The sequence below is a fragment of the Aotus nancymaae genome, unplaced genomic scaffold, assembly GCF_030222135.1.
Source record: "Aotus nancymaae isolate 86718 unplaced genomic scaffold, 86718_ANA_hifiasm-v0.15.2.pri h1tg000108l, whole genome shotgun sequence".
NCBI classification, from domain to species: domain Eukaryota; kingdom Metazoa; phylum Chordata; class Mammalia; order Primates; family Aotidae; genus Aotus; species Aotus nancymaae.
In genome coordinates, this window is record NW_026988523.1 from 35,169,404 (window position 1) to 35,192,054 (window position 22,651).

The 22,651-nt window shown below is 41.0% G+C and overlaps 1 protein-coding gene across 8 annotated transcripts in view; it reads right to left on the bottom strand.

Moving 5' to 3' along the window:
* The window catches only part of GON4L (gon-4 like), a 115,834-nt gene that overhangs the window by 42,769 nt on the left and 50,414 nt on the right, over positions 1-22,651 (bottom strand). For 7 of the 8 annotated variants that reach the window (XM_012449858.3, XM_012449855.3, XM_012449854.3 and 4 more), the window contains 6 exons: positions 22,282-22,377; positions 21,032-21,151; positions 20,332-20,502; positions 14,379-14,571; positions 5,374-5,475; positions 441-481 (listed from right to left, as the gene is read on the bottom strand). In XM_012449858.3, the coding sequence (XP_012305281.2) occupies positions 441-481; positions 5,374-5,475; positions 14,379-14,571; positions 20,332-20,502; positions 21,032-21,151; positions 22,282-22,377 (723 nt within the window). Of the gene's footprint in view, positions 1-440; positions 482-5,373; positions 5,476-14,378; positions 14,572-20,331; positions 20,503-21,031; positions 21,152-22,281; positions 22,378-22,651 lie in introns of those variants that run through there. The other variant, XM_012449859.3, reaches the window with a different exon arrangement.

The window sequence follows — 22,651 nt, forward strand, 5'->3', positions numbered from 1 at the left end:
CAGCATTTTGGGAGGCCAAGGCAGGAAAACTACTTGAGTCCAGGTAAGACCCTGTCTCTACAAATAAAATAATCAGCTGGATGTGGTGGTATATCCCAGCTACTCAGGATTAGACGGAGGATTGCTTGAGCCTACAAGGTCAAGGCTGCTGTCAGCTGTAATTTTACCACTGCACTCCAGCCTGGGTGACGAGCCAGTCCCTCCAAAAAAAAAAAGTTTCAAGGAAAATTTTAATAAGAACAACATACATATGTATAATCAACAGTCTACTAATCAGAAAAATTCCCTTGTCACTATATTCTTTCCCAGGGAGACTAAAAGGAGAATTGGTTCAGTCAGACTCTCCCGTCCTAGAGGGAGATCACAGAGGCCAAATGGCACATGTTGCTGGAGAACTGACTTTTACAATTCCATGTTCTCACTTGAGGATCATTACTCACAGTTTCAAACAGCTCTTCCATCAGCTCATTTACTTCCTTTTCTGCAACAAAGCCAAACAGTATGGTGTTGGTATAAGTTAGATTTTACAATAAGGAGGAATTCCATGAAGACAATGTATAATGTTTTCAACAAGGCATGACAAATTCTTCGTATCTATCCTTTTGTTTGAGACAGGGTCTCATTATGTCACTCAGGCTGGAGCGCAATGGAGTGATCTTGGCTCACTGCAACCTCCACTTTCCCTCCCTGACCCAGTCAATTCTTCCACTTCAGCCCCCCAAGTAGCTGGGAATGCAGATGCATGCCACCATGCCAAGCTAATTTTTGTATATTTTATAGAGACAAGGTTTCGCCATGTTGCCCAGGCTGGTCTCGAACTCCTGAGCTCAAGCAATCAGCCCCACTCAGCCTCCCAAAACGGTGGGATTACAGGTGTGAGCCACCACTACTGGCTATCCTTCATTTATTTATTCAAAAACATTTAGTGAGCACTAACTATACTTCAATCCCTGTTTAGATGCTTGGGATATATGAGAGAATGAGAGAGACAGAGAGAGAACGGCCTGACCAACATAGATAAATCCTGTCTCTACTAAAAATACAAAATAGGCGGGTGTGGTAGCGCATGCCTGTATCCCAGCTACTTGGGAGGCTGAGGCAGGAGAATCACTTGAATCTGGAGTTGCAGTGAGCCGAGACTGCACCATTGCACTTCAGCCTGAGCAACAAGAGTGAAACTCAATCTCAAATAAAAAAAAAAGACAAACAGGAGGAATATAAAAAGTAGATTTGGGTTCAGTAAGGCAAGTATTAATTGAGGAGGTGTTCAAGTTTAGGATATACTATCTGCAGAGTTGATGAACTCCCTGTCACTGAAAGTATTCAAACAGAGACTAAAAGGTCACCTCAGAGAAAGTGTAAACAAATTCTCAAGTGGGAGGAAAACATGTGACTACATGGAGTTTTTCAAATTCTGTGATTCTAAGCTTTTTAATTTTAGTTATCCATATAAGGATAAGTCCTTTTAAAGGGACTATAATCAAACATGATGAGACACAAGAGAACAAGAGGCAGGAAAAAAAATTTTAAATTCTACCCCAGCTTTCACTTATAATTAAAGAACTATATGACTAGAAAGACGGTCCTTCATTTACCCATCTCTATTTGACTGGCAAATACTGACACTAGCTTTACAGCAATAAACACACAAAACTCTTGAGAAACTTACAGTCCAGGGGAGAAGACAGATATTAAATAAGCAATTATGAGTTGATATAAAAGGACAAAAAGAGTGGTAAGAGAGTGCAGAGCAAGAAGATGGATCCTAATGAAGACGGATCTCCCTGAGAAATTATATGTAAACTGAAGAAAGTAACAATCAAAAAGGGAAGGCAAATATATTCCAGGCTGATAGTTAAACTTAAGATATTTTTGTGTTTTAAGCGGATGTTTCCTGACTAGCATATGACACTGTTGACCACTCTGTCCTTCTTGAAAGACTCTTTTTTTCAAACAGGGTCTTGTTCTGTTTCCCAGGCTGGAGTGCAGTGTCATGATCTCTGTTCAGTGCAACCTCCACCTCCTGGGCTCAAGTGATCCTCCCACCTCAGCCTCCCAAGTAGCTGGGACTACAGGCATGCACCAACACACCTTGTTGATTTTCATTTTTTTTTTTAAATTTTTTTGTAGAGACAGTGTTTTCACTATCTTGTCCTATCTTGGCTGGTCTTGAACTCCTGGGCTCATGCGATCCTCCCGCCTCAGCCTCCTACATGCTAGGATTATAGCCATGAGCCACTGTGCCCCAACCAAAAGACTCTTCCTTTGGTTTCTACGACACTAGATTTTCTAGGTTTTTCTTGTACTTTCCTAGATTCTCCTTTAAGTTTTCTCAAAGCCTAAATCCTCGAACATTTTCATTCTACATTTTCTCTGATTTGCTTTCCTATCAAAGCTTCCACTATCATTGTCATAATATACCAAAATAAATGGCCGGCGCAGTGGCTCACACCTGTAATCCCAGCACTTTGGGAAGCCGAGGAAGGTGGATTGTCTGAGCTCAGGAACTCGAGACCAGCCGAGGCAACATGATGAAACCCCACCTCTACTAAAATACAAAGAATTAGCCGGGCGTGGTGGCCTGCACCTGTAGTCCCAGCTACTCAGGAGGCTGAGGCAGGAGAATTGCAAGAACCCAGGAGGCAGAGACTGCAGTAAGCCGAGATCTTGCCACTGCACTCCAGACTGGGCGACAGAGCGAGACGCCATCTCAAAAAATATATATATATATATACACACACACACACACACATACATACATATATATATACACATACATACACACATACATATATATATATACCTGAATTGAACCTTAGAAAGACTTGGGGGGAAAAAATTAGCCAGGCATGGTGGCACGTGCCTGTAGTCCCAGCTACTTGGGAGGCTAAGGGAGAATTGCTTCAACCTGGGAGGCGGAGGTTGCAGTGAGTCAAGATCACGCCACAGCACTCCAGCCTGGGAGACAAAGCGAGACTGTCTCAAAACAAAACAAAAGAAATTAACAAAATAATAAATAAATAAAAGATCTTCATAAAGGAAATAGTATTCTAATCTTAAAAGCAAGGTGGGCCAGGCACGGTGGCTCACACTTGTAATCCCAGCACTTTGGGAGGCCGAGGCGGGCAGATCACGAGGTCAGGAGTTCGAGACCATCCTGGCTAACACGGTGAAACCCTGTCTCTACTAAAAATACAAAAAACTAGCTGGGCGTGGTGGCACGTGTCTGTAGTCCCAGCTACTCGGGAGGCTGAGGCAAGAGAATTGCCTGAACCTGAGAGGTAGAGGTTGCAGTGAGCCAAGATCGTGCCACTCCAGCCTAGATGACAGAGCAAGATTCCATCGCACAAAAAAAAAGGCAAGGTGAAAGATGAAAGACACAATAAAGCAATAAAATAAAATGTAAGTTCTAAAGGATTGTGTTTACATAATTCTCTTTAGTTAGGTATGTCTTGAATGCTTATAAAGCTCTCTGCATGAGCTGGTCAAGATCCAGCATCTTACCTTCTCTATGTCATGTATATTATTCTAGTACAGGGGAACGTCTATGTGCAATAAAAAAACATATTTTTTTACTTTTCATTCTCCCCATAGGTAGAATTTCTTCAGGATGAAATATGTTTTCTTTTGTTTTGAGACGGAGTTTCGCTCTTGTTACCCAGGCTGGAGTGCAATGGCGCAATCTCGGCTCACCGCAACCTCCGCCTCCTGGGTTCAAGCAATTCTCCTGCCTCAGCCTCCTGAGTAGCTGGGACTACAGGTGTGTGCCACCATGCCCAGCTAATTTTTGTATTTTTAGTAGAGACAGGGTTTCACCATGTTGACCAGGATGGTCTCGATCTCTTGACCTCGTGATCCACCCGCCTTGGCCTCCCAAAGTGCTAGGATTATAGGCGTGAGCCACCGCGCCCGGCCTGTGTTTTCTATGCTTGACACACTAGCCGATGATGTAATTTTTTTTTTTTGGAGTCCTGCTGGAGTGCAGTGGCACCATCATAGTTCACTGATTCCTTGACCTCCTGGGCTGAAGCAATCCTCCTGCCTCAGCCTCCTGAGTAGCTGGGACTACAGGTACGTGCCACCACATTTGGCTAATTTCTTTTTAGTAGAGACAAGGTTTCTCTGTGTTGCCTATGCCATTCTCAAACTCCTGAGCTCAACTGATCTTCCAGCCCCAGCCTCCCAAAGGGCTGGGATTACAGGTATAAGCCACCATGCCTAGCTCAATGATATAATTTTTTAAACAAATAATTCAAGCCAAGTTATCATAATTGTTTTCCATGCCTCCAGTCTTGTTCTCTTTATCTAACAAATTAATACATTAAACTGGTATTAAAGTGATCTTTCTAAAATCCAAATCAGTTCCTACTGATTTACTGCTTAAATCTCATTTTTGTTTTGTTTTTCTTTTTTTTTTCTTTTGAGGTGGAGTCTCACTGCTGCCCAGGCTGGAGTGCAATAGCATGATCATGGCTCATACAACCTCCGCCTCCTGGGTTCAAGTGATTCTCCTGCCTCAGCCACCAGAGTAGCTGGGATTACAGGTGCCTACCACCACACCCAACTAATTTTTGTATTTTTAGTAGAGACGGGGTTTAGCCATGTTGGCCAGGTGGGTCTTGAATTCCTGACCTCAGGTGATCTGCCTGCCTCTGCCTCCCAAAGTGCTGGGATTACAGGCCTGAGCCACAGTGCCCAGCCTTAAACCTCATTTTGAGAGCTTAAAGATCTTCCATGATATAAACACTACCTAACCTTATCTACCACTTCTTTATCGTTTCACTCATATAACACCACCAAAGTACTTACTATCTTCCAAACATACTTTTTTGATGTTTTACAATTCTGAGGTTTGCAGATGCTCTTCTATTTGCAATATTCCTCTCTGTCCCCATTCACCAAATTTCTTAATCCTCCTTCAGAACTAAGATAAAAAACCATTTCATTCTGCAAATTCTTTCATAAGTTCTCCTACCCTACTCCATATCACACACTAGGAGACGACACTCTCTTTTAGGCCATTAGCATATCTTACATAAAACCTGTTACAGCATTTATCACCATATAACATTTTCTGCTTCTATCACTCTACTAGGCTGAACTCCTACAGCACAGACGCCATGTCTTATTCACCTTGCACAATCCCTGCCGAACAGTAAGAACTCAATATGTGACTTTGGGATATACAAATGAATAACTGATGGGCTTTCTGAATATATACCTAAATTTAAAGAATCAGAGAAATAAATCGGTAAAAGAATCCTAAATGTCTTAACTTGGATGAGCTACAAACTTCACCCCTAAAAATATACAAAGTAAACAAAGGCAGTTGCAGAGCAGTCAAGAGCAGGACTTAAATAAACACAGACTCACTGGTGATTCTTACTGCCCGATCAGTCCGGAAATCCTCTGTGTCTGGTTCATCAAGGTCTTCCAGGAAATTATATTCTGGATCATCATCATCATCTGCTTCATCTAGGGAAAAAGGTATTTCAGACTCTTATTCCCAACTCTGATCTCAAACTTCTAAGAATCTGTTCAAATAAAGCACATTTCTTCTTTTTTTTGAGACAGTGTCTCGATTGGGGCAACATCAGCTCACTTCAACCTCCGACTCTCGGGCTCAAAAGATCCTCCCACCTCAGCCTCCTGAGTAGCTGGGACCACAGGCATATGCCACCATGCCCAGGTAATTTTGAGTAGTATATCCCATGAAAATAATAGTTTCTGTAAAAGCTACTTGTACAATGAAGCTGATAGTGAGAAAAGGAATGACCCAAATTCCCAACAATTAGAGAATGCTATGTAATTATAATTTCTTAAGATGATAAAAGAGTACAGGCTGAGCACTCCAAATCCAAAAATCCAAAATCTCAAACTTTGTGAGTGCAAATATGACTCTCAAGGGAAATAGTCATTGGAACATTTCAGATTTCAAATTTTCTTTTTGTGCTTTTTGTTTTATTTTGTTTTTGAGACAGACTTTTGCTCTCATTGCCCAAGCTGGAGTGCAATGGTACAATCTTGGCTCACTGCAACCTCTGCCTCCTGGGTTCAAGCAATTCTCCTGCCTCAGCCTCCTGAGTAGCTGGGATTACAGAAGCACATCACCACTCCTGGCTAATTTTTTGTATTTTTAGTAGAAACCGGATTTCACCATGTTAGCCAGGCTGGTTGTGAACTCCTGACCTCAGGCGATCAGTCTGCCTCAGCCTCCCTTTTTTCTTTTTTTTTGAGATAGGGTCTTACTCTGTCACCCAGGCCAGAGTGCAGTGGCACGATCATGGCTCACTGCAGTCTTGACTGCCCGGGCTCAGTGGATTGTCCCACCTCTGCCTCACAAGTAGCTAAGATTACAGGTGCATGCCGCCATGCCCAACTAATTTTTGTATTTTTAGTAGAGACAGGGTTTTGCTACATTGCCCAAGCTGGTCTTAAACTCCTGGGCTCAAGCGATGTGAACATCTCAGCCCCTCAAAGTGCTGAGATTACATTGTGAGCCACTGCACCTGGCCCAGATTTCAAATCTGGGATGCTTATCTGTTAAGTATAATAATCCATATATTCGGCCAAGCACAGTGGCTCACGCCTGTAGTTCCATCACTGGGAGGCCAAGGCGGGCAGATCACAAGGTCAAGAGATCGAGACCATCCTGGCCAACATGGTGAAACTCTGTCTCTACTAAAAATATAAAAATTAGCTGGGCGTGGTGGCGTGTGACTGTATTCTCAGCTACTCGGGAGGCTGAGAAAGGAGAATTGCTTCAACTTGGGAGGTGGATGTTGCAGTGAGCTGAGATCATACCATTGCACTCCAGCCTGGCGACAGAGCAAGACTCCGTCTCTAAGTAAGTAAATAAATAAATAAATAAATAAATAAAACATATATTCTAATATCTAAATAAATCTGAAATCCAAAACACTTCTGGTCCCGAGCATTTTGGATGAAGGGATACTCAACATGCATACATATAAAATGTGAACATGTAAGCATTCTATAAATGTTCAATGCATGTATGACATAAGTACAATACATACATAATAATCATAACTATGTAAAATTATATCCTTACAATAAGAATCATAAATAACTAAAAATATACAAAAATAAATATTTGTTAGGTTAGAATAATAGAAATATGGGTGCATTTCTTCCTCATAATTTTCTTTTTTGAGACAGAGTCTCACTCTGTCACCCAGGCTGGAGTGCAGTGGCATAATCTTGGCTCACTGCCACCTCTGCCTCCTGGGTTCAAGCAAATTCTCCTGCCTCAGCCTACCAAGTAGCTGGGATTACAGACCCGTGCCACCACACGTGGCTAATTTTTGTATTTTTAGTAGAGACAAGGTTTCACCATGTTGGCCAGGCTGGTCTCGAACTCCTGACCTCAGATGATCTGCCCACCTCCGCCTCCCAAAGTGCAAGGCTTACAGGCATTAGCCACAGTGCCCAGGCTACTTTTCTTTAATGTCAATGCTAAACTGTCTTTTTAATTACTAAGTGTAAATTATGAAAGTCATTAAATTATGGGATTGTTACATATTAAGGTAATATTTTTCCCCAGATAATTTTAGATCAGTGTTGTCTAACAGAACTTTCTGTGATTATTATAATAGAGATGATCTATATATGTATTGTATCATACAGTAGCCATTACCCACATGTGACTGTTGAGAAATGCAGCTAGTACCTGAGAAACTGATTTAAAAAAATAGAACAAAAAGAGAATACCTAAATTTCTTACTATCATGTATCCATTAGACAGAAGAGATCGTGATCTCTATGCATTATAATGGAAAAGTATCTAAATTATACTGCTAAGTAAAAGAAGCAAGTTGCAGATACAGACCAATATGTATAGTATGATTCTTTTTATGGAAAAAAATTCTTGTTTGAGATAAATATGTGATTGATTGAATACACAGAGAATATCTAGAAAGAAACACATAAAATATTAACAAGTACCCTTCATAATGTTTTTTTTTTTTAATTTTCTTTTATTAAGATGGAGTCTCGCTCTGTTGCTCAGGCTGGAGTGCAGTGGCATGATCTCGGCTCACTGCAACCTCCACCTCCCGGGTTCAAGCAATTCTCTTGCTTCAGCTTCCTGAGCAGTACAGATGCGCACCACCACACCTAGCTAATTTTTGTACTTTAGTAGAGACGGGGTTTCACCATGTTGATCAGGTTGGTCTCAAGTAATCTACCCGCCTTGGCCCCCCAGAAGTGCTGGGATTATAGGCATGAGCCACAGAGCCTGGCCCCCTTTCCATAATGTTTTAACTTTTCATAATAAATGAGCATCTTTTTTTTTTGAGATGGAGTTTCACTCTCATTGCCCAGGCTGGATACCTCGCTTGGCCATAATCAGCATCTTTTGTTATAAAAAATATATATAAAGCCTGGGGCTGGGCACAGTGGCTCACTCCTGTAATCCCAGCACTTTGGGAGGCCAAGGTGGGCAGATCACTTGAGGTCAGGAGTTGGAGACCAGCCTGGCCAACATGGTGTGACCCCATCTCTACTAAAAATATAACTATTGGCCAGGCGCAGTGGCTCACACCTGTAATCCTGGCACTTTGGGAGGCCGAGGAGGGAGGATTGCCTGAGCTCAGGAGTTTGAGACTGGCCTGGGCAATATGGTGAAACCCCGTATCTACTAAAGTAAAAAAAAAAAATCAGCCAGGCATGGTAGTATGCACCTGTAGTCCCAGCTGCTCGGGAGGCTGATGTTGGAGAATTGCTTGAACCCGGGAGGCGGAAGTTGCAGTGAGCGGAGATTGGTCCATTACACTCCAGCCTGGATGACAGAGCGAGACTCCGTCTCCATAAAAAAAAAAAAAAATTAGCCAGGAGTAATGGTGCATGTCTGTAATCCCCAGTTACTTCGAAGGCAGGAGAATCGTTTGAACTCAGGAGACAGAGGTTGCAGTGAACTGAGATTGCACCACTGCACCCCAGCCTGGGCGACAAAGTGAGACTTTGTCTCACCAAAAAATATATATATCTATTTTATATATGTGTGTATGTATATGTATATCCTGGACAACACAGTGGGAATTAATCTCTACAAATGATTTTTTTAAAAAACTTAGCCAAGTGTGGTAGTGTGTGCCTGTAGTTCCAGCTACTCAGGAGGCTGAGCTGGAAGGACTGCTTGAGCCCAGGAGTTTGAGGCTGCAGTGAGCTGTGATCGTGCCACTGCACTCCAGCCTGAGTGACAGACTGTGACCCTGTCTCAAAAACAAACATATACATATATATATACACACAAACACACACACACATATACACACTGTTTTAAATTCATAATCACTGAAAAATCTGTGCTGATTAAACTGTAATCTAACTTGTTCTTTATTCAACATTTATACTCAGCTTATATTAATTTGCATTGTTTATATATAGCTATTTATATATAGCTATAAATATCAAATCTTTTTCATCTATTTGTGGGTTTAGCTTCTCAATAAAAATTCTTTAATTCCTTAGGAATGGAATACTGTCTTCACAGTTTCCATAATACTTTCTATATAACTCTCTTCATAGCAAGTTCTTAACAAACATTGCTAAACAATGAAGGTTCTGGGAAGAGCCCATAATAATAAGTAGTATACACAGGTTTGGACTCCATCTGTTTGGATTCAAGAACTGCAACAAATAGCTTCTGCCCACACCACACAAATGAGCACTCATTTAACAAAGATGCTGAAAAATCATTTAGGGGGGATTCTTCTGAGTTCTGCTCAGCTTTTAGTACTCTGGTTGTGGAATCTGCCCTCTGAGCTTAATCACTTTTTGGACTGATTAACAATGTCAGTATTCACCCAGCTGGTATACCCCTCCAGTATTGTGTTTTAACTGGTAGATCTGGGGACCACACCCATCCTAATCGCTGGCTTTGTATGCTCTTTTAAAAATCTGTCTGAGCCGGGCGTGGTGGCTCACCCATGTAATCCCAGCACTGTGGGAGGCCGAGGCGGGTGGATCACGAGGTCAAGAGATCGAGACCATCCTGGTCAAACATGGTGAAACCCCGTCTCTACTAAAAATACAAAAAATTAGCTGGGCATAGTGGTGCATGCCTGTAATCCCAGCTACTCAGGAGGCTGAGGCAGGAGAATTGCCTGAACCCAGGAGGCGGAGGTTGCAGTGAGCCGAGATCGCGCCATTGCACTCCAGCCTGGGTAATAAGAGCGAAACTCTGTCTCAAAAATAAATAAATAAATAAAAATCTGTCTGAATAGGCACATACAAAAATACTAAGTTTTACTTTAAGGAAAGTGGATTTTCACCCACCCCCTAACCATTAGTCCAATTCTGCAATCCACCTTTATCATGCACTCTTACCTCTCCCAGACCAGTAGTTTCCAACCTAATCCTTTAGCTATATCAGAATTAGATCCCTAGACCATACTCATTAGATTCTGATTCAGTAGGTAAGGGGTCAAGCCCTGAAATCTGTATCTTTAATAAACACCACCAACACACACATCCATACACACCTCAATTCTGATTCAAGTTCTAGGAACCAAATTATGAGAAACAGTATCTTAGACTCTCAAAATTCTGACAGTCAATTCTGCCTGGCCTTTTCTTCCCAATAGCTACCATCTCAGGTCTTTGAACCAAAGTGATGAAAATGAGGACACCAAAGCTGCTGCTACCGATAAAGCTAGGAAAGCCTGACTTTCTTACTGTCATTATTTTGTATTAGCCTAGGCCAAAGATAAAAAGCACAGCTTATTATGAAAAATCATATCCTTTTAAAAAATGGTGGAGAGAGATCCAAGATGGCTGACCACTAGCAGCTCGGGATAGTAGCTCCTAGTGAAAGTGAAGAGAACGAGAGGACGCCACAGTTTCAGATGAATTTGTGTTGCTCATGGACCAGGAGATTCCCAGCGGAGGAGCCCCACAGGTCGCTAGAGTGACTCTTGTGGCCGGCGCGGCGGTTTTGCTGATGCCTCAGTGCGGCAGTTCTTGGTGCAGAGTGAGCGGGACTGGGTCCCCTTTTGTCCAATTCCCGGGCAGAAAAGCACCATCAATCTTAACACCGCTGTTTTGGCCGGCGCAGTGGATTGCTCAGATTTCGGCGCTGGGAATCAACAAGTTGGACGTCCACTCAGAAACCTAATTTGAAAGTCGGAAATCACAAAGACGACAGGTGGATAAATTTACAATGATGGGAAGAAACCAGCGTAAAAAGGCTGAGAATACCCAAAATCAGAATGCTTCTCCCTCTACAGGGGATCACAGTTCCTCATCAGCAACGGAACAAGCCCTGATGGAGAACGAGTGCGTTCCATTAACAGAAGTAGACTTCAGAAGGTGGATGATAAGAAACTTCTGTGAATTAAAAGAACTTGTTCTAACCCAATGCAAAGAAACTAAGAACTTTGAAAAAAGGTTTGACGAAATCCTAACGAGAATAGACAATTTGGAGAGGAATATACGTGAATTAATGGAGCTGAAAAACACAACACAAGAACTTCGCGAAGAATGCACAAGTTTTAACAGTCGAATTGATCAAGCAGAAAAAAGGATATGAGAGTTCGAAGACCAACTTAATGAAATAAAACGAGAAGTCAAGATTAGAGAAAAAAGGATAAAAAGGAATGAGCAAAGTCTCCAAGAAATATGGGACTATGTGAAAAGACCTAATCTACGTTTGATAGGTGTACCTGAATGTGACGAAGAGAATGAATCCAAGTTGGAAAATACTCTTCAGGATATTATTCAGGAAAACTTTCCCAACCTAGTAAGACAGGACAATATTCAACTCCAGGTAATACAGAGAACACCAAAAGATATTCCTCAAGAAGACCAACCCCAAGGCACATAATCTTCAGATTCACTAGGGTTGAAATGAAGGAGAAAATACTAAGAGCAGCTAGAGAGAAAGGTCAGGTTACTCACAAAGAGAAGCCTATCAGACTTACAGCAGATCTCTCAGCAGAAACCCTACAAGCCAGAAAAGAGTGGGGGCCAATATTCAACATCCTTAAAGAAAAGAACTTTCAACCCAGAATTTCATATCCAGCCAAACTGAGCTTCAAAAGCAAAGGAAAAATAAAATCTTTTGCAAACAAGCAAGTACTTAGAGATTTTACCATCACCAGGCCTGCTTTGCAGAGGCTTCTGAAAGAAGTACTACACATATAAACGAACAACCAGTATCAGCCTTTCCAAAAATATATCTAGCTAGCATCAAATGGCAGTATTAAATTCATATATATTATTAACTGTAAAAAGCCAAAACCCATCAGTACGCTGTATCCAGACCCATCGCACATGCAACGATACACAAAGACTCAAAGGGACAGAGGAAGATTTACCAACCAAACAGAGAGCAAACATAAATAAATAAATAAAAAGCAGGAGTTGCAATTCTCACCTCTGATAAAATAGACCTTAAAGCAACAAAGATCAAAAGAGGCAAAGGACATTACATAATGGTAAAAGGATCAATGCAACAAGAAGAGCTAACGATCCTAAATATATGCACCCAATACAGGAGCACCCAGATACGTAAGACAAGTTCTTAATGACTTATAAAGGGACTTAGCCTCCCACACAATAATAGTGGGAGACTGTAACATCACATTGTCAATATTAGACTGATCAACGAGATAGAAAATTAACAAGGATATCCAGGACTTGAATTCAGACCCGGAACAAGTAAACTTAATAAACATTTATAGAACTCTCCACTTCAAATACACAAAACATACATTCTTATCAGTACCATATCACACCTATTCCAAAAGTGACTACATAATTGCAAGTAAATCACTCCTCAATAATTGCATAGCATTTCATAGGTTTAAATGAAATATTGGTTGGCTGCTTGTTTGTTATTTTCTTCCCTTATTCCTTCCTGTCTCCATTGTTAAGCACAATTATTGGCATAAAAGAGGTTTTCAATTCCCATTTTTAGACTGCATTCTAGCCTGGGCAATAAAGCAATATTCCTATTCTCTCTCCCTCTTTCTCTTCCTTTTTCTTCCTCTTCTTCATTCTTTTTTTTCTTTTCTTTTTTTTCTTTCTCTCTTTCTTTCTTCCTTTTTCTTTAAAAAAAAAAAGAAAAGAAAAAATGGTTTAACTTACCATGAAATCTCTCTGATTGAGACATGTTCCTAGAATATTAAACTGGGTTCTAGTCTTAGGAGTATAACAAATAGACTCTGTAACATTGAGCAAGACAATGAATTTCTCTTGAGATTTCACTGTCTACAAAGTGCTTAGAACTATCTGTCCGGCCGGGCACGGTGGCTCAAGCCTGTAATCCCAGCACTTTGGGAGGCCGAGGCGGGTGGATCACGAGGTCAAGAGATCGAGACCATCCTGGTCAAACATGGTGAAACCTCGTCTCTACTAATACAAAAAATTAGCTGGGCATGGTGGCGCGTGCCTGTAATCCCAGCTACTCAGGAGGCTGAGGCAGGAGAATTGCCTGAACCCAGGAGGCGGAGGTTGCGGTGAGCCAAGATCGTGCCATTGCACTCCAGCCTGGGTAACAAGAGCGAAACTCCATCTCAAAAAAAAAAAAAAAAAAAAAAAAGAACTATCTGTCCTGTCCATTCCTTTTTGTGGAGATTTCTGAACCTGGTAGAAACAGGAAGTGTCAATAAATAAACTTTAAAAGATATGTTATCCCCCCAAAAATCATAGAAAAATTTCACGTATATTTTTCTGGGGGAAGGCTGCATAGTTTTCATCAGATTGTCAAAGGGGTGAGTAATGGAAAATGCAGAAACTTAGACTCCTATCCGAATGACGACTAATGGGATAATATGTCAGTTGCTGATTATTAAAGAACTGATTCTCCACTTTGCATGTTAATGACTCACCTTCAAACTCTATCTTTTTCTCCTTACACAATTTTTATCATTTTGTTGCTTGTTAGGCCCTCTACTATTGATTTTCATCTTAATTTCTTTGTTGACCTAATGGTCATTTAGGTGCATGTGTTTCACTTCCAACACTGGTTTTTACCTACTATTGAGAGTGGGAACAGCCTGGGCAACATGATGAGACCTCGTTTCTACAAAAAATAAAAAATTAGCTGGGCACAATGGCATGTGCCTGTAGTCTCAACTACTCGGTGGGATAAGAGGGAGGACTGCTTGAGGCCAGGAGATCAAGGCTGCAATGAACTGTGACTGCAACACTGCATTCGGCCTGGGTGACAGAGTGAGACTCTGTCTCAAAAAAAAAAAAAGAAAAACAAAAACTACTGATTTAAGATAAATTATCAGTTAAATACAAATTAAATCAATTAACCCAAATCATTCCATTCTATACCCTTCCAAATAATGAAAATTTTACAACAGATAATGGACAATATACATAATAAATCAGAAACCAAAACTTACCTTCATTCCCCACATCGTCATTCATAAGTCCCCCTAGCCACACCTTCCAGTCCTCATCATCTGCTGTATTGGGATCATACATATCTGGAGTGATGTCTGGAGCTCGGAGTTCTGCCTCTAGTTGGCCCAGGGGAACATCTTTCAGAGGCATCTTAGAACGCGTTCGAAATGCAATGAGACTGTCATCCATGGGCTGGACAATGGAGAAAGAAAAACAAAAGTCATTGAGTGAATGATGCTTCCAAACCTCATCATCACTTCTTTTCTTCTCATCTTAGCTTAAGTAATAGGATCTCTCCTCTAAACGATGTGGGTTTATTATTGTTTGAAACTAAAAGAAACATGACATAAAAAATAAAATAAAGTAAATGACATCAGTTTGAAACCAATATTTTATGAACATTTATAACAGATTTTATTTATTTATTTATTTTTGAGACAGAGTCTTGCTCTGACACCCAGGCTGGAGTGCAATGGTGCAATCTTGGCTCACTGCAACCTCCGCCTCCTGGATTCATGTGATTCTCCCGCCTCAGCCTCCCAAGTAGCTGGGATTACAGGCATCGGCCACCACACCTGACTAACTTTTTTATTTTTTAGTAGGGACAGGGTTTCACCATGTTGGCCAAGCTGGTTTTGAACTTTGACCTTAGGTGATCTGCCTGCCTCGGCCTCCGAAAGTGTTGGGATTACAGGTGTGAGCTATCGTGACCAGCCTTTTTTTTTTCCAAGAGACAGGGTCTTGATCTGTCACCTAGGCTAGAGCAGTGGCACAATCAGAGTTCACTGAAGCTTTGAACTCCTGAGCTCAAGCAATCCTCCTGCCTCAGCCTCCCAAGTAGCTGGGACTACAGGCATCTACTACCATGCGCATGCCTGTAGTTCCAGCTACGCAAGAGGCCAACGTGGGAGGACCACTTGAACACAGGAGAATGAGGCTGCAGTAAGCTGAGATCACAACTGCACTCCAGCCTGGGCAACAGAGCAAGACCCTATCTCATTTAAAATATTTATTTGAAAAAAAAAGAAAATAAAATCAGAAAGTGTGAGACTTCCATCTTTGTACTTTTTAAAAATTGTCTTGGCTACTCTGGGCCTGTGCAATTCCACATGAATTTTAGGATTCGATTGTCAATTTCCACAAAAATGACCGCTGGGATTTGGATAGAGACTGTATTGAATCTGTAGATCAATTTGGGAAGCTCTCCCTAGACTACACTGCATTAACCTCTTAATGGGCTTCTGTTTATCCTCTTGCTTTACTCTAGTCCATTTCCCACACATTAACCAAAAGGAATTTTTAACATTAACCTGAAAATAACAAAGAAATCTTTTCTAATATTTTTTTTTGAGACAGTATCTCACTCTGTCACCCAGACGGCAGTGCAGTGGCTCGATCTTGGCTCACTGCCACCTCCACCTCCTGAGTTCAAGCGATTCTCCTGCTTAAGCCTCCTGAGTAGCTGGGATTACAGGTGTACAGCACCACGCCCAGGTAATTTTTGTATTTTTAGTAGAGATGGGGTTTCGCCACATTGGTCAGGCTGGTCTTAAACTCCTGACGTCATGATCCACCCTCCTGGTCCTAATTTTTTTTTTTTTTGAGATAGAGTCTCACTCTTGCCTAGGCTGGAGTGCAGTGGTATGATCTCAGCTCAATGCAACCTCCACTCCCCAGGTTCAAGCAATTCTTCTGCCTCAGACTCCCAAGTAACTGGGATTACAGGTGTGCACCATCACACCAGATGAATTTTTTGTATTTTTTGTTAGAGAATGGGTTTCACCATGTTGGCCAGGCTGGTCTCAAACTCCTGACCTCAGGTGATCCACCTGCCTCAGTCTCCCAAAGTGCTGGGATTAAAGGCATGAACCACTCCACCCAGCATCTTTTCTAATGTTTAAAATACAATCTACACTCCTTATCATGGTTTCCTAAGACCTTCATGATCTAGCTCTTGCCTTGCTCTCCGACCTCATTTCTACCTCTCTTTCCCATGATCCCATGTTTCATGTGGTTTCTGTTCCTTAACCATGCCAAGATTGTTCCTATCTTAGGGACTCAGAATGTGCTGTTTCTTCCGTATGGGGCACTTTTTCTCCACAGATCTTTTACATGCCTGGTTTCCTCTCATTCAGATCTCAGTTCAAAGGCCATCTCCTCAAAGAGACCTTTTTGTTTTGTGTTTTGACAGTCTTGCTCTGTCACCCAGGCTAGAGTGCTGTGGCGTGATCACAGCTCACTGCAGCCTCGACCTCCTAGGCTCAAGTGATCCTCCCACCTCAGCCTACCAGTAGCTGGCAACGCAGGTGCATGCCAGCATGCCCAGCTAAGTTTTTAATTTTTTTGTAGGGACAAGGTCTCACTATGTTACCCAGGCTTGTCTTGACCTCCTGGACTCACTCAAGTGATCCACTGTCCTTGGCCTCCTAAAGTGTTGGGATTATAGACATGAGCCACCACATCCAACCCTGATTTTGTTTTTGTTTTTAAAAATATTCTCACACTGTTGCCCATGCTGGAATACAGGGGTGGTCATAGCTCACTGCAGTCTCAAACTCCTGGGCTTAATCAATCTTCCTGCCTCAGCCACCAAGCAGCTAAGAATACAGGCATGCGCCACCACACCTAGCTAATTTTTCTGTTTTTGTTGAGACAGAGTCTCACTATATTGCCCAGGCTGGTCTCAATCTCCTAGCCTCAAGCAATCTTCTAGCTTAGGCCTTCCAAAGTGATGAAATTACAGCCAAGGAGTTCTTTTTTGATCAGCCTATCTAAAGTTCTCTGATAGAAAGTTTCATATTTCCTCATTTTAATTTAGTTGATAGCACTTAACCACTATCTGAATTTACTTATTTATATGTTTATAGTCTATCTTTCCTCAATAGACTGTAAGTTCCAGGAAGAACAACTTCTTCTGTCTTCTATGCTGTTGTTTCTCAACTTCAACCATTCAGTATGTGTTTGTTAAATAAATGGATAGATAAAAAACTATTACTGCCCCTACTATGATTTATTCATTCAAAATCAGGGTGATTAAATGACTCAGAGCTATTCCACTCAATATTCTATTTTTAATTTTATTGTGTGTGTGTGTGTGTGTATAAAAAACATATTTTGATATGGAGTCTCGCTCTGTCACCAAGGCTGGAATGCAGTGGCACGATCTCAGCACACTGCAACCTCCACTTCCCCAGGTCCAAGCAATTCTCATGCCTCAGCCTCCCAAGTAGCTGGGATTACAGGCGCTTGCCACCACACCTAGCTAATTTTTGTATTTTTAGTGGAGACAGGGTTTTATCAAGTTGGCCAAGCTGGTCAGACGAACTCTGGACCTCAGGTGATCCGCCTGCCTTGGCCTCCCAAAGTGCTGGGATTACAGGTGTGGGCCACTGCACCCGGCCTTAATTATATTTTTAAATTTTAGTATTTATTTTTAAATTATTATATCATACTTTAAAATTTTAGGACAGGCATATTTTTCATTGACCTATAAGAGTGGTAGGGAAAATTTGGAACATTAAAATTTACTGGCCCAGGCGCAATGGTTCACACCTGCAATCCCAACACTTTGGAAGGTTGATGAGGGTGGATCACCTGAGACCAGTTCAAGACCAGCCTGGCCAACAGTGAAACCCTGTCTCTACTAAAAAAAAACAAAAAATTAGCTGAGTGTGGTGGTGCGTGCCCGTGATCCCAGCTACTCAGGAGGCTGAGGCATGAGAATCACTTGAACTTAGGAGGAATATGTTGCAATCAGCTAAGATCATGCCATTGCACTCCAGCCTACATGACAGACTGCGACTCTATCTAAAAAAAAAAAATTACTGGCTAAATGTGAGAATTACAAAGTCATTATTTGACAACAACCATAGTAATGACTGTTTCAAGACAGAATAATCAATGGATGCTAATATTAGTGTAAGAAAGGAAATTTGATTAATTGGGCCGGGTGTGGTAGCTCACGTCTGTAATCACAGCACTCTGGGAGGCAGGGGTGGGCAGATCATTTGAGGTTGGGAGACCAACCTGGCCAACATGGGAAAACCCCGTCTCTACAAAAATACAAAAAATTAGCTGAGTGTGGTGTCGGCACCTGTAATTCCAGCTACTCAGGAGGCTGAGGCAGGAGATCACTTAAACCTGGGAGGCAGAGGTTGCAGTGGGCCAAGATGACACCATGGCTCTCCAGTTGGGCAACAGAGCAAGACTGTCTCAAAAAAAGAAAGAGAAAGAAAGAAATTTGTCTTTGAAGTATATCCCCGTAAGATATATACTAATTAAAAATGGAAAAGAATAACTTTACAGTGGGAAAACCAAGCAGACATCACCTTAACCAAGTGATGAAAATTAACATGAGAGACATCATGTGCCTTCTGATCTGATACACTGAGAAGCACACATCCCCCTTCTGGTATTTGTAACAAAAGTGCAAAACCTCAATCTAATTATGAGGAAATACTAGAAAAATAAAAATTGAAGAAAATTCTACAAAATAAGTGGTGTATAAGCCTCAAAACTGTCAAGTTATAAAAGACAAAGAAAGACTGAGAAACTGTTCTAGATTAAAGAAGACTAAAAAACAAGGCAATTAAATGCATATTTAATCCAGGGTTGAATGCTGAATAGGGAAAAAAAAAGTTTTTCCTTCAACATAAAGGGCATTATTGGGACAACAGGCAAAACCAGAATAAGCACTTTAATATATTATATAATATTACTGAATATTAGTGTAACCTTATTTTTTTTTAATTTTTTTTTTTGAGATGGAGTTTCGCTCTTGTTACCCAGGCTAGAGTGCAATGGCGTGATCTCGGCTCACTGCAACCTCCGTCTCCTGGGTTCAAGCAATTCTCCTGCCTCAGCCTCCCGAGTAACTGGGACTACAGGCGTGCGCCACCATGCCCAGCTAATTTTTTTTTTTTTTTGTATTTTTAGTAGAGACGGGGTTTCACCATGTTTGACCAGGATGGTCTTGATCTCTTGACCTCGTGATCCACCCATCTCGGCCTCCCAAAGTGCTGGGATTATAGGCGTGAGCCACCGCGCCTGGCCTATTTTTTTTTTTTTTTTTTAATTGAGACAGAGTCTCTGTTGCCCAGGTGGGAGAGCAGTGGTGCAATCTCAGCTTACTACGACCTCTGTCTCCCAGATTCAAGCAGTTCTCCTGCCTCAGCCTCCCACGTAGCTGGGATTATACTGTGTATTATACTGTGTTAATACAAGAGAATAAACTCATTTTTAGGAAACATACATAGAAGCATATAGAGGTAAAATGGCATCATGCCTGCAACGCACTCTAAAAATGATTCAGAAAACAGTACGCGTATACAGAGAGAAAGAGGAACAGAACAATCAAGCAATTGTGGTAAAAGGTTAATTTTCGGGAATCTGGGTGAAGGGTTTTCCTATGTTCTACATTTTAAAATGCTCTCTGCTATATAGTTCATTTCTTCCTTAGAAAATGCCATTCTCAGCCAGGCATGGTGGGTCACGTCAGTAATCCCAGCACTTTGGGAGGCTAAGGTGGGAGGATCACTTGAGCCCAGGAGTTTGATACCAGCCTAGGTAATAATATAGGGAGACCTCATCTCTACAAAAAATTTAAAAATTAGCCAGGTGTGGTGGCATATACCTGTAGTCCCAACTACTGGGGAGGCTGAGGTGGGAAGATCACTTGAGCCCGGGAGGCAGAGGTTGCAGTGGGCCAAGATCACAATACTGTACTCCAGCCTGGGTGACAGAGTGAGACCCTGTCTCTAAAAAATGACAACAACAAAAACTCAAACTGCCATTGTCACTTAGCAGAAAATAGCACTAACCAAACATAAAGTATCAAAGACTAACTCTTACTTATATAAAATTGTAGTTGTCTTTTCCTCTCCCTTCCCAGCCTTAGCAACAACTAGATTACTCCATCTGACTTTCTCAGTGAAGTACAGTTATAATATTTACCTGGAAAGAATCCATGCAGACTGGACTGGAAGCCAGCTCCTCATCTACCGCATGTAACTTCTCCATAAAAGTACTATCTCTGGTCTGTTTCGGCTTTGGAGGGGGCGGAGGCCCCATAGGCACTACCTCAGCACTGATGTGCCTGATGGATGGTGTGGTGACTTTCTCAGCCTGATTAAAAGAGGTAACTGCATCAAAAAAGGAAGGAGGGAAGAAAGAAAGAGAAAGCAAGAAAAGGAAAAAAAAAAGAGAGGGGAAAAAGAGGTAGACCCTCCATACACCATTGTCCTTTTTCTTCTCTAGATAGGGTACATAAAAACAAAGATACCAAGTGTATTGATCTAATTAGGTTTCATCCTATTTCTAGTGAAGTCAACAGAATGCTACTTAGGTTACCAAAATGTGGGAAATTAATGACAATGACTTTAGGACAATATCAGAAAACAAAACAACATATATGAAAGAAGAGAAGGGTAGGAGAAAAGAAACTCTGCTAGTTGCACATTTTTGGCCCCTTAATGAGAACTCAGAAAAGTTCTTTAGCTATCATTTAGTTCTAGCCTTCTCTAAACTATTTACTAACTTAATGAACTTTGAAGAAGGGTAACAGCCCAGAATCACCATGGATAATCTACTTAAACAGTTAAATAATCTATTCACACAGTTATGTCTAACTTATCTCTTTTGTATGCCAATTTACCTCTGATAATATGCCACTCTCCTCATCTGTTTCAGTCATCTCAGAAGACTGCCTCAATCTGGATTTCTTTGCCCCTCGTGGAGATGAAGCAGTGCTTTCAACATCACTTTCCAATAAGCTCTACAAAATAAATCCAGTTCACTTTAATATTTATGTCCCTACCTCATTCCACAAAGTCTGAAGTATCTCAAGAGAAGGAATCATAAAATATCGATCACTCAACTAGTTATAGTAACAGAAAATAAAATTTAAATAGAAGCTTAAAGGCCGAGTGCAGTGTCTCATGCCTGTAATCCCAGCACTTTGGAAGGCCAAGGCAAGTGGATCACTTGAGGTCAGAAGTTCGAGACCAGCCTGGCCAACATGGAGAAACACCCCTCTCTACTAAAAATACAAAAATTAGCCAGGCGTGGTAGCACATGCCTGTAATCCCAGCTACTCAGGAGGCAGGAGAATCGCTTGAACCCAGGAGGTGGAGGTCGCAGTAAGCCAACATCATGCCATTGCACTCCAGCCTGGGCAACAGAAGAGACTGTCTCAAAAAGAAAAAAATATATATATCCTAAAGGTGGAGACAGGGATCAGATCACTATCCTAATTTGCATTACAAAGTGTAAGACCTAGGCCTAAAATCCTTTTACCAAACAATTCAAAGAAGAAATTAAGAAACAAGTCAAAGAACTTATTAACACAGCAATGAAAGTGAATAAAGTATACCTAAAAGCAATAGTATAAATGAATCTCAAAAGTATAATGTTGAATTTTAAAAAGCTAGGAACAAAACATAAACACGAGTCCATTTATGTAATGTTCAGAAACAGTAACAATTGAACTATAGTGTGTGGAGATACATATTGAGGTGATATAATTATAAAGAAAAGCAAATAAATAATTACCAAAAGGGAGGTGGTGGTTATTTTTAGGGGGAGGGAGGTGCCTGTGACTGGGGAAGGCATACAGGGGGTGTCTTAGGAATGTTATATTTCTTGGTTTTGGTATAAGTTTCATAAGGAGTTGCATTATAATAACTGAAGTTATACATTTTTATTCTATGCACATTTCTGTGCTATATTTCAAAATACAATAAATTTTAAAATTAAGGGAGTATAAAGGGTAGAAAAACAGTTTAAAGCATAGAAATGAGCTGAAAAAAGAACCACATCTCAATCCTCTCTACAAGTGATATTACTAAGGAAACAAAGAATACCCTGCTTTATTAAGACAAATATTACTAACTAACACTCACTGACCTCTTCAGCAGTTTCATCTTCTTCTTCATCATCTGGCTGATACTCTTCATCTGAGGAATCATCTTCTTCAAGGTGGATATCCACAAACTGAGGAGGCTACATTAATACAATTAGAAAGAAATGAAGTAATGGGAAACACAAATCATACGTATTTGGAAAATAAGGGAAAGAAGCAGGGCAGGAAAAAAAAAAATCCTAAGAGCATAATGTGCAGCTAAAGCAAATAACACGAGGCAGAGGTTAAAGTGATTCCATGAGATGCAAACCTAAGAGTAATAGAATGGAAAAAAACAAAGCTGGAATTAAAACAAAGATTGATCAAGAAAAGTTAAAGAGGAAGTACTTAAGTTTCAAAACCGATGAAGTCTTT